The sequence below is a fragment of the Chelmon rostratus genome, chromosome 4 (genome assembly GCF_017976325.1).
Source record: "Chelmon rostratus isolate fCheRos1 chromosome 4, fCheRos1.pri, whole genome shotgun sequence".
Classification (NCBI taxonomy): Eukaryota; Metazoa; Chordata; class Actinopteri; order Chaetodontiformes; family Chaetodontidae; genus Chelmon; species Chelmon rostratus.
Window position 1 is genome coordinate 2,734,384 of NC_055661.1, and position 12,304 is coordinate 2,746,687.

At 43.1% G+C, this 12,304-nt stretch overlaps 1 protein-coding gene across 2 annotated transcripts in view; it reads left to right on the forward strand.

Annotated features, from left to right (window-relative positions):
- The window catches only part of mcf2l2 (MCF.2 cell line derived transforming sequence-like 2), a 98,363-nt gene that overhangs the window by 10,093 nt on the left and 75,966 nt on the right, over nt 1–12,304 (forward strand). For both annotated transcript variants that reach the window (XM_041934570.1, XM_041934569.1), the window contains exons 3-14: nt 674–788; nt 1,794–1,884; nt 3,408–3,521; nt 6,515–6,631; nt 6,794–6,943; nt 7,730–7,854; nt 7,972–8,086; nt 8,423–8,542; nt 8,837–9,028; nt 10,455–10,646; nt 10,742–10,928; nt 11,169–11,272. In XM_041934570.1, coding sequence (XP_041790504.1) covers nt 674–788; nt 1,794–1,884; nt 3,408–3,521; nt 6,515–6,631; nt 6,794–6,943; nt 7,730–7,854; nt 7,972–8,086; nt 8,423–8,542; nt 8,837–9,028; nt 10,455–10,646; nt 10,742–10,928; nt 11,169–11,272 — 1,622 coding nt within the window. The remainder of the gene's footprint in view (nt 1–673; nt 789–1,793; nt 1,885–3,407; nt 3,522–6,514; nt 6,632–6,793; nt 6,944–7,729; nt 7,855–7,971; nt 8,087–8,422; nt 8,543–8,836; nt 9,029–10,454; nt 10,647–10,741; nt 10,929–11,168; nt 11,273–12,304) is intronic.

Genomic DNA, 12,304 nt, shown 5'->3' on the forward strand with positions numbered 1-12,304 from the left:
GTTTGTGATAATTTGATTAAACTCGACTTTCGCAATATGAGCAGCAATATATTAAAATAATTAGTCTTAAAACTAGATTTTGAGATGGAGCAAAGTAACAGTGCAGAGGGAGCAGACCAGGAAACCACAAGGTTTCTCACGAATATGCTCAGGAAAAAAGGGTTTTTTTTCTAATACTAGCATTAGTATTAGGAAAAGGGTTAGTTTTATATAAAAAAAAAAATTGCACACATTATTTTACTCTCAACAAGTAACAAGCTCTATTGCATCTGAGGTGCCAGAGGATTTTTAGCTCAAGGTCGCCATCTTGTGGCTTTTTTTTTTGTAGAAGCAGAAGTGTTTGTGTCTTTATGTCACGAGTTTCCAAGATCTTATTTAACCTCTGTGTCTTAAATTATTTCTTCTTTTCTTCTTCTTCTTCTGTATAAAATGAGGCACGGCCAGACATCTAGTATAAACATAAAGTATGTACATTATAGTTAAGTCAGGCCAAGTTAAGTCCACCTCTATTTATATTTATATCCATTACAAATTACAATTTGCCTCAAGGGATTTTGAGGCAGATGGCAGAATATACAACTCTCTGCTACACTGTCAGACATTGTGAGGCTAAAAGGTGAGCTCATGCCAGAAAGAAGGGTGGTAAATGTTGTGTGGTGTTGATGTGTTGCAGGAGGGCGAGGGAAAGATGGCGCCCCCATCATCACCTTCCCAGAGTACTCAGGCTTCAGCGAAGTGCCAGAGGAAGACTTCCTCAATGTTGTTACTTACCTGACCAGCATCCCCAGGTACACACACTCTCACACGCAAAAAAACTTCTTTTCATGGAGGCTTTCCTCACACTCTGACTCGTCATGTCACCCATTAGCCAAGAGAAGGCTCCGATCTGCTCAGTGGATCAGTGAAGGACCCTGTGCATGACCTCCAATTCAGCTCTCAGACACTGCAGCGTTAAACAGGTTTTGATGTCATTTACTCAAATGGATGAACATGGCAGCTGGCTCAAGATACTATGATTTCTATTCCATTTACACTGAGTCATTTCCAGCCATCTAATCACTTGTTAACTGGGGGAACTAATAGCTAAGCTGTAATGTAATAGCCGACTGCACTCCAGTGACACGGCTGGATTAACCTCCTCACAGGGCAAGAATGAGCTGCTGTGTCTCTATTAAGGGCCCTTTATTCCTTCTCTCTGTGCAATGTGTGTTTTTTTCTAGACTGAAATAGTGCCTGACCACAGAAATTCTGTGTGGCACCTCAATTAAACACGGTTATTCAGGAATACTAAACCTAAGATGATGAGACTCTAGACACAGAAATCATTTATGTATCCCTGCTAGATGGTTCGAAGCACCTGTGGCAGCTCTAACTAAATGGCAAGTTGTCTTAAATGATGTATGAGATTTGTAGAATTAATACCAAAAACTGTGGGGAATAAAATTGAATGAACAGTCCTTATGCTCATATTCACCACAGAGAAATCTCTATGTTCCCTGGAGATGATCGTGTTCTCATAGAACCTGCTGTTGCAAGCTAAGCTAAAGTGTTAGCATGGAAACAGCATGCTTGTCTGTGTTTTAGGTGTATACTAAACTTGGCATCACTACTTCAGTTACTCCAGAGATATGGTAATGATTTGATGTTTGGGGAAATGACCTCACTGTCAAACCTATTGGTTTGTCTGCTCTTTATCCTCCCTGCGAGGGAATTTGTTTGGCACCGCTCACAGTGACACACACATGCACAAAGCAGCAGTGCAGTTATGTGTCTCCTCTGTCTCCCAACTCCAGCCTGGATGCTGCGAGCATCGGCTTCATCATCATCATCGACCGGCGGAAGGACAAGTGGAGCTCAGTAAAGGCCTCTCTATCCAGGATCGCTGTAAGTCCTCTGACACACCAAGTGTTCAAATCACATAGAGATGCAAATCAGTATGTACACACAGTGTACTACAGATATTTATTTATTTATATCTAAAACTGCATCATTTCAAGTGCAACCAAACAAGCCACCCATCAAACCAACACATCTTCATACCTAAATGACTGAATACCGGTAGGTTGATTGCCAAAACAACATATATCACTGTGTACCAGCTACAGGCCACCTCGTCCTTGTGCTAATGTTGTTAAACAGTTGCTGTTTACTGAGGTTTAGGCATCAAAACCACTTGGTTAGGGTTAGGAAAAATCATGTGCTAAAACAACATATGTTACTGTAACATATGTGTTAAATATGTTACAAAACTTGGGTAACATTGGGGTAATATGTGTGCTTGGATGTTAAAAGCAGGTTTAGATTCAGCATTTTCTTCTGTATTATAGAAAAATACATGCTCTGTGTGACTCAAAATGGATTTTTCAGTCTATACTGCAGTATTTGTAAGTTACGGAAAGCATAAAGCCTGCTGATGCAAAATACTATTATACTACAGTAAGGAAAGGAATATATTGCCTGAATTAATTTATTTTGGTTTGGTTTTTTCATGTGTTTGTTTTTCTTTGTTGGGATGAACAAGTCTTTTCCCTTCCCCTAGTCTGTGGAGAACACTGTACCCAAGCTCAGTGTTGTAACATGTATTTTTGTCCTCTAGATGGCAGTCTATGGAAAAAAAAATTGAACTTTTTGCTTATTAACCCTCACCACAAAGCCAGGTCCAGTACTTCTGACCCCTCATAAGTGATTTGATGTGTAATAGTAAGCAGTTCAATCAAAGAATGACTGTCCCTCCTCATTTCATGTGAAATAATGTGAACTTTTAGAGGTGAGAACAGGTGAAACTTTATAGTATTTCAAAACAATACCAAAAAAAAAAAAAAAAAAGAAAGAAAAGAAAAAACACAAAAGACATAACCTTGTGTAGCAGGTAATGAGCACCAAAGGTTTGGAGAACTGTGGAAATGCATTTGTACTTTTTGATGACTGACACTTGGACTAGCATGTTGTTTAGGAAATCTCTACCCAGCAGGATATTTAGACCTAACATTAGAAATCACACTTCTACTTGTACTGCATTCTGCTGCATTTAACAGGTTTGCTGCATATTGCTGCTGTTTTGTAATGTCTGAAACCAGGCTGTTCTAAAAACAGGCATGCAGTCGTCATTAGAAACCACAGGATTATCATCAAGAGGATGACGCATAGTTTTAAAAAAGAAGTCACAGTGATGAAAAACGTCACAACACACGTGGTTCAGTGACTCAGTTCATGTGCTTTTTAGTGACAAGCAGTATGCACACACACACACACACACACACACACACACACATATGTGTGTGTGTGTGTGTGTGTGTGTGTCATTGTGCTCCAGGCCCTTGCCTGCTGGTCAGTGTATCCTGGTTAAAGCAAACTGCAGAATGAACGAGTGAATGAAATAAAGGCTGTGATGATGTCGTGTTATCCAGGGGGCATTTCCAGGAAACCTGCAGCTGGTGTTGGTGCTGAGGCCGTCCAGGTTCTTCCAGAGGGCTATAGCAGACATCGGGATCAAGCTGCACAAGGATGACTTTAAAATGAAGGTACCGGTAAGCATAATTCAGTAACAACCATACAAACTCTTCTCAGCTGCAATCACAAGAAAAAATATATTTTTTGCAGGAAAGGGGGTGAAATAGACTTTTTGTCAAGGATAAAATGTGTAACCCTCCCCAGCAAACATTCAGATAACAATACAAAACCTTTGCAACCCTGTGTCCAGTACAATACAGTATATCTACAAAAAAGGAAAAAAGGTGAAAAAAGTTCAGGTAACATTCATAGTTTCTGTAGCTGCGGCCACTTTTTTCACTGTACAGCTTTAGTGTTTCCAAAGTTCTGACTCAATACAGGTGTGAATTCCAGGCTGAGCCCGACCATCAGTGATATCAACATACACACATCAAATGATTTACAGGGTGTCCAACTCCAAAGTCTGATATATCAGTCCCATATCAATCAATAGGATAAAAAGAAATACATCAACTCCAAGACAAACCTGTCAATATACAGTAGTGTTATAATAAATCCACCTCACTTGAATGATATAACTGTGGTAAATATGTTACACAAATACACACCCTTATTAAAAAGAAAAAAAAAACAATAAGATTAAAGTGCGATAAATGAACAAACTCAGTGTACTGGATGATAATCAGTCATCAGCTCAACCAGCAGATCACAAATGAGATTTAAACATTCCCAAAAAGATCTAACATCAAAATCCTCATTCAGTCCCTGAGGAGGTCCAGCATTCAGGAGGAGTGGTACCAACCAGGTTTTCAACATGCCCTCATCTGATACCAGACCTTTGCCACTGTTCGCAAAACACCCAGTTTCTTGCTCACAACAGCAGTGAACACAGATGTAGATAACAGGTTCACATATGGACCCTGTCGGTGACATGCAGAGTATTACCTGACAAAGATGGCAATGCAAATCTCTTTTGGGAGCATCCGTTCAGTGTGCAGGATGTATGGGCTTTGGTTTGTGGGTGTGGAAACTAAAGTGTGTTTCTGATGTCTAAACTGGAAACTCCAGCTCCACACGGCACACGGGTCATTTCCTCATCATGGTATCTTGAATGAGTGCCCCCTGCAGTTCACTGCCTGCCTGCTCAGCGCTGGTCAAAAGTCATCCGTTATATAGAAACCTCTCTGAAATCACACAAACCCCTTCCTTCATGTTTTGTTCATCTTTCTTTTCAACCAGGTGACACGTGATAGCAATCAAACAATACAGTTTTGTTTAGATCAACGTGGACTCTGGGTGTGGTTTTGCAAGGATGAAGCACTCCATCGAGCCCTGTGGCCGCCGCAGCCCGAGCGCTCAGTGCACATTATTTTCCTAGAATTTGAATATGTACATGTCATGTTCATGGAAATTGATGGTCTGCCTCGTAAACCTGCTTTGTTTGGGAGAACTTTGACTTCACAACTTCCTTCCGGAACGCCTTCAGGAAGCCGTGCTGGATGAATGAATCAAACACAGGGCTCACAGCCAAGAAGCTGTGCTTTAAGTACTTTGTGCAACCAAAAATAAATATTTGATTTTTATTTTTAGACTTATTGTTTTCAGTTTTCACTCACAGTTTGGTCATGTTCAGACAACAAAACTGCTTGTTTAGGTTCAGGAAATGTTTTTGTCGTAAATTATTGGTTTCACGAGGCACAAGAACAGTGGCTGTCTGGCAGAAAGCCACGATATGTTTGCTTAATAAATGCAAGTCCTCAACCCGTGTTTCCATCCAAAACACGAGGCAACCGATGTGTGTGTGTGCGTGTGTGTGTGTGTGTGTGTCTGGCCAACCTGCAGCTCCACTTATTTACTTAGAATACATGTAGACGTGTGGCTGTGGTGACTAAAATGATATGACAGCTTAGATTTTGTAGAACTGTTCCCAGAAACAAAAGATTTATTTGGGAAATATGAATTCCACAATATGAAGATTAAGGAGGCAACTATTTTGTTTTGGCAGTAATTTTTAAATATGCAAATTAGTAAAATCAAACTGAATAAGAAACAGAAGTCAATAAATAAATAAATAAATATAAGATGCAAGACATTAGACCATGTTTTTAAATTCAGTTCTCACAATGTGCAACATATGCCTGCAGATTAAATATATAGTGATGACAAATAAAATCACACACTGTTGCACAGAAAGCAATGGTGACAGGATCTTTAACATATCCAGAGGAGTGAATTCACCTCTGCTCTGGGCACTGTGTCAAACTGTGACGGTCTGCACAACAGTCTGCACAACTGTCTCTAAGTTTTTAATGTTTCTACAACAAAACCACAAACTGAAAAAAAAGAGGTGACATGACCTCAGTTTCCATAGTGGCAACGACCCCAACAACCCACCCACGTCTCATCTCACCGCTCTGCACGCTCTCTGTCAGTTGACATGTGTGCCACTTTGTTTTTGCACTTCCTGTCACATCTTCATCTCACCCTAGATCTAATTTGAAAGTAGCAAGAAAAGACAAAGGGAAGAAAGAGAACTTACACTAAATGACTGCCAAGTTTAAAGTTTAAAGCCAACAGGAGGTCAACATAAAGCGACTGAATTTCTGATGTATTGCTTCTAAGCAGATTTAAAAAGAATGGTCAAAACGAGACAGGCTGAGATACCCTGACTTTTAGTCCCTAGTATGACATGGACTTCCCACAATGCAACTCACTGTCCTTTGTTAGACCCTCCCTGCCTGAGTCCATGCGTGTATCTCAGGCTTTCTGATATAGATTTGTTCCAAGCTGAGATAACCCTGATGACATCATCAGGGTTAGGTTCTCAGACTTTGTAGCTCTCCCTCTGGAGCCACAGAGGACATTATACAACTGTTTTCACAGACTGAGGTGTGTTTCCATGACAATTCAACTGAACCACATGTGTAAAATCAGTGAACTTGCCCTTTAAACAGCCAGTGATAAGACATTTCTCTTAACTAAGGCTGGTTTGCAGAGTCTCACTGTGACATCATGTGGGTCAAGATCAAAAGCACCCGTAGTGATGCATTGAATGTGTTTGCAGATTGTGATGCTGAACTCTCTGTCGGACCTGCACGGCTATGTGGACAAAGGTCAGCTGACACGGGAGCTAGGAGGAAGCCTGGAGTACTGTCACAGTCAATGGATACACCACCGAACTGTGAGTGAACATACATTACTGAATACCGTATACACACTTCAACATCATCGATCCGGCAATGTTTTAAAAATTCCAGTTTTGTGATTTTTCTCCTTAGAGTGGCTGTATGGTCAGTTGCATTTTGGGATGCTGCAGAGTCATGTGTGGATCTTTTCCCCCCAGGCCATAGAGAACTTTGCCATGACAGTGAAAACCACAGCCCAGATGTTACAGAAGTTTGGGACGGACCTGGCAGAGACAGAGCTGCCCAATGACGTCCAGTGCACCAAAGACCTGCTCACAGCACACACCGACAAACACGACAACCTCAAGGTGATTTAGCTCATGGAACACACCGACAGTTACTAACACGGGCAGGGAGTGCAGGCGGGATGACACTGGTTGAGGAGAGGTGGGACTCCAGGAGCCAACTGTAGAAAAGTTTGATTCACAGATGGAAATGTGTGCCGCTGTATGAAGTTGGTGTTACATGCAAAAAAAAAAAAAAACTGTAAAAAGCTTTTCCTGCTATCTCAAACTACTCAACAAAAAGCTACAGGCGAGTCCTTCCTCTCCAAAGAAGAGATAAGCAGAGACCATACAGTAGATACAGCAGCATCGCTCTGAGAGACTCTGTATTTGGTGAACGCCTGCACGTCAGAGGACATACGCAGAAAGCTGAACCTTTCTCAACTTCCCTTGGCTTTTGAATCTGGAGTAGTGATGGGCAGCACCAGCATGTTGTCCAAGGTTCAGTTCACTATGAATGGCATCCTGTCACATCTCCAGTGTTTGACTCCCCATGTGTGACCCATGGCGACAATATTACTTAGCAAGCGTACGTCTGCCAGCGTCTCTGTCATGAGACCCTTGCCTTGCAAGCAGCCCCACAACAATATCCTGAATCGCTTGCCCTCTTTACAGTCCGCCAGCTCCACCAAAGCAAATTTGCACATACCAGCTGTAAAAGGCAAAGGGCCGCTAACAGATGTCATTATCCAGATACGATGCTGGATAAAGACGCGACAGGTGTAAATGAGGCCTTACACTCTCACACTGTGCAGCTGTTTCACAGATGATGTTAATGTCATGTCCAATGCTTCTGTGTCTGTAAACCAGGATGAACTGAAGCTGGCTTTGAAGCAGGGGACCACCTTGTTAGGTTGTATCAAGGAGCAGGCGGCCAAGTCCGAGAATCACAAACTCAACCCAGACGAGATGGAGAACCAAACCACAGTGGAAAGGTGACAGTCGTCAAAGCTGCTCTTATGTATTACATAATGCATGTTTGTCTATGTTACGGCCATGAAGTGTACTGACTTCCAGTATGCGTGTGATGAATTTCCTGTTGTGTGTTTCAGGCTCCTAGCCCAGCTGGATGAGACAGAGAACGCCTTTGAACAGTTCTGGTGCAAACACCATCTGAAACTGGAGCAGTGCCTGCAGCTACGCCACTTTGAACAGGACTTCAGAGAGGTATATCTGTAGATCTGTCTGTCTCCCAGCCTGCCTGGCTGCCTCTGGCCTGAAACCTTTGGATCTCGCCTGCGTCTGCACTTCATGCAGCTTCAAAAGACTTCAGCTGTAAAATCCGACTTTGAAAAGCAGACTTAACATACAGTTTTGGAAGTTTGTCAATACACTCGCTGTTTCACATTCTGCCTGATAAAAAAGTCCTCTATTAGGGGTCTTAATTACAGCATGTTTCAATCAGTCTGCGTCCTCCTCATTTCTATTTCAATGGATTTTCAATGGATATGAACATTTGACATGCTTAGGAAATGAACTTTCTTTTCTGTCTCTGTCTTGCAGGTCAAAGTGTCACTAGACAGTTTGATGGACAGTCTAACCAGCCTATCAGATGTCGGGGATTGTGTGGCCAGAGTTGAACATTTGTTACAGGAACTGAAAACACTGGAGGAGAGGGCTCAGGTCAGTCAACACACGCACACACACACTTGTTACATAAGGCCATCATCTGCAGTCAGTGTTATTAACACAAAAACTGGAACACTGCTACATGGAAATCTAGAAAAGCTGTTCAATGTTAAAGCAATGCTACATCATTGCTCACATCAGAACTCTTGGTGTCAGCTGCTTTATGTAGGCTCTTAAACAGGCACCACTGATCACTGATCTGCACATATTTACCTCTGTGGACACAACTGTGAACCCCTGTGCACAACTTTAAATTTCATAATAAATTCTGAATTGTTTTTCCTCCAGCCCTCAACAGAAAAGGCCCAGCTTCACGCACTGCATGGCGACCAGCTGATCCAGAGCAACCACTACGCTGTGGACTCCATTCGACCCAAATGTGTGGAGCTCCGGCGGGTGTGCGACGACTTCAGCAACGAGGCCAAGAAAAAGACGGACGTCTTATCCAAATCCCTGCAGATACACGTGGGCATTGATAAGGTGAGGAAGAGATACATGGCAGCCTGTCAGGTATTTGTTGATTGTAATTGCTTGAGCCAGCACCATGGCTAAAACCAGGAACATTTATTTTAGCACTTCTTTGAATTGGTATTATTTGATGTCTTTGGTTACTCAGGGCCAGTGGAACAATCTGACATTTTATCATCTTATAATAGAGGTAGAGCACGTTATCAGAGCTGGTTTTGCTGAGAAATGGATTTTGTTCTCTGTTGTTGGTTGATGTTTCATTAGCTATTGGTTGTCATTTTGCTCATTATTCATTCAGTGGCTGTCATATAGCGACATCAACAGTGCTAATTCTGCAAACGCATAAAACTTCCTTAACTCCATAGGATAGATTGACACATAAAACTGTGACACAAACATCTGTGATAAAAAGGAAATTCGGGCTTCACGGAACTCAGGTCTCATTTTCAGTTCCGTTGTATTCATCAATTTAGTATGTGCTGAGATCTGGGAACATGGTGACATCACTGAAAAGAAGTCTAGGTGAGAAACACACGCGGTCAGACCAGTCAGACAGGTTGTGAACGCAACCTGAGGTTAGCCGAACATATTTGAAAAACAAAGCAAAGCCAAAATTGTAAGCACAGGAAAACAGAGCGGCTGGACCCAAATGCACGAGACGGCAGGCGGACAGCATCAAAAGCTGAAGTGAAAGACTAAAACACAAGCTAAACTGACAAGCGGCCGGGAGACGGGTGGAGAAGATTAGGTGGGGGGAATGAGACCAGGAAAAGAGCTGATCGAGAAACACCGGGACGGTGGCAGGGCTAACACGGCTGATGCAGGACAGGCGTGGGGAGGGGGAAGCAGGCTGGGGACGAGCGCAGGAGGGTAGACACATGCCTGGTCCACACATACATGGCTATTTTCAAATCATAGCCTTTTGTGTCTTTTGGCCTTTTGTCCACACACACAACAGACCTTTAAGGACGAACTAAGGGTGAAGATATTCAGAAACCCAATCAGGCTTCTGATTCTCCTCCTGACAGCACTGTATGGACAGAGATTTTTTTTTAGAAAACAATGCTTGTTTGGACTGGATTTTTAGGGAGAACACAGGAAAATTCCTGTTTTAATAAATATCCATGTAGGTGTGGACAAAGCAACAGTTCAACTAGACAACCAAAACCCAGAAAACAACAAAACCAGACAGGACAAGGATACTCACTACTGCAACTGTTTGTTGAAACATCACAGTTTACAGACTCGCTTCCTTCACACTCGCTTTGAGTATGACCTCCAAATAAAGTGGTTTAGATCATCTTGAGGAACTGTTGGCTTGGTAATAATATGTCTGACTTTGCTGTGATCACATAACACAGGGATGCATGAAGAACAAGGTCCCAGTTGACCCCGGTCGTGTCAGTGTGTAACCTGTCTGGATTTTCGATGTGTACAGGTGAACCAGTGGTGTGAGTCTGGCATCTACCTGCTGGCCTCCCAGGCTGTGGATAAGTGTCAGTCACAGGAAGGCGCAGAGTCGGCACTGACCGACATCGAACGCTTCCTGGAGTCAGCGGAAAAGAACCAGCTGACTGAACTGAGGAACCTCCACAACCAGTATGAGGTTGTCCTGTCCGAGGATATCAAGGTATGCTGGACAAAGGCCTTCGTTTGCAGGATGACTGGGTATTCTGTTGCGGTGGTGATGAGGGCGAGGGTTGACAGTGAGCTCTGTGCCTGCAGGCTAGTGTCCTGAAAGCACTGAAGCGCCTGGAGGACGTCCAGGAGATGTTCGAGAAGCGGCACGTCAGTCTGAAGAGACTGTCGGCGAAACAGACGAGGCCCGTCCAGCCCGTTGCCCCGCGGCCTGAATCCTCCCCGAAACGGCCCTCACTGAAGAACCCCCCCAGGACGACAGGCAGCCAGCAGCGTGAGTTGGGTGTTGTTTTAAGTGACTCGTTTGTACAGCAGGTGACGAGGCTGGTGTAACAGGTTCAAACCGTCACTGCATTTGACACCCTGAGGTGCACACTTCTACAGTCTTAAACATATCTGTTTTGTTGGAGCCATAATCTGAATGTGTCTTAAGACTGCATGGATGTAATGTAACACAAGCTCAGAAGAAATAAATGATTCTTTTCACTTATACTGTTTTCTCTATTGATTTCAGCTCTGGCTCGCAGAGCTTCTGATAACTCTAACAGTGGCAAGCAGCTAGCTGAAGCTGATCCCAACAAGAAGAGGAACATACGCAAGGCCAAAGGAGGCATCAAGGTACCCTCCTCTGATCCCACTGCAACATAAAGCTCTGGTAACAAGTAACTTCAATGATTTTCAAAGTTCTCTTCATCTCAAAACAAGAAAGAGCAGCTGGCCATGACACTAAGACATGCTATCACCCCATAGTGCACTAGTGCCAATCCTGTACTTTCATTTCAGTACGGGTTCCTAACAGTACTCACATTTAGTCTTGTGCATCATTAGAAATGTTCTGACACTACCTCCGAGAGGCCTGTTAAACCAACAGGTGGCTGCTGTAAGGGATGGGAGCTGTAATACCACAAGAAAAACAAAGACATTTCCTGAAGAAGTAAAGGCCCTCAGAATCAGTGCAATGAATAGCAATGACCCTGTAACACACCGGGGGGCCACTAGTGTTCCAATACTGGCCTACTAGATATGGTTTAAGGCAGGCAGGTCAAACCGATTCCATAAAGGGTCGTGTGGCTGCAGGTTTTCATCCAACCAAGGAGAACACCAGGCCAACCAATCAACATCAAGGGATCACTTAGTTATCAGCTGAAGACTGAGATCAGCCGATTAATTGATTTCAGCCTGGTGTGCTCCTTATTGGTTGGAATGAAAACCTGCAGCCACACGGCCCTTTATGGAAACAGTTTGACATGCCTGGTTTAAGGCGATTAAACATGTCAGGCTTGCTAAGTGTAATGCAACTTCCCTGGTGTGGAGTTACATATTTGTGAAGAAACCAAATTTCAGTCGCTTACTGCTGAGGACATTTTACAGATGTTTGTTAGTTCCAGCCCAGCTCTATATGTTCAGCCTAGTATCTCGGGTCACCCCGAGCTTAGCAGCCATACTGACTTTGTTTTTCCATTCAGTGGTTTGGTGGTTATATCAAATGGAGAAGTGACCTAAATACATGTTCTGTAAAGCGTGAAGAACCACATACTGCAGGTCTCTTCACAACAAAGACTGGCTGCTAAATGCATCTGCTCTCATGTCATTTTAGTGTCTGCTGATAAATATCATGGATCACAGATCACACATCAGCCAGACGGGTGA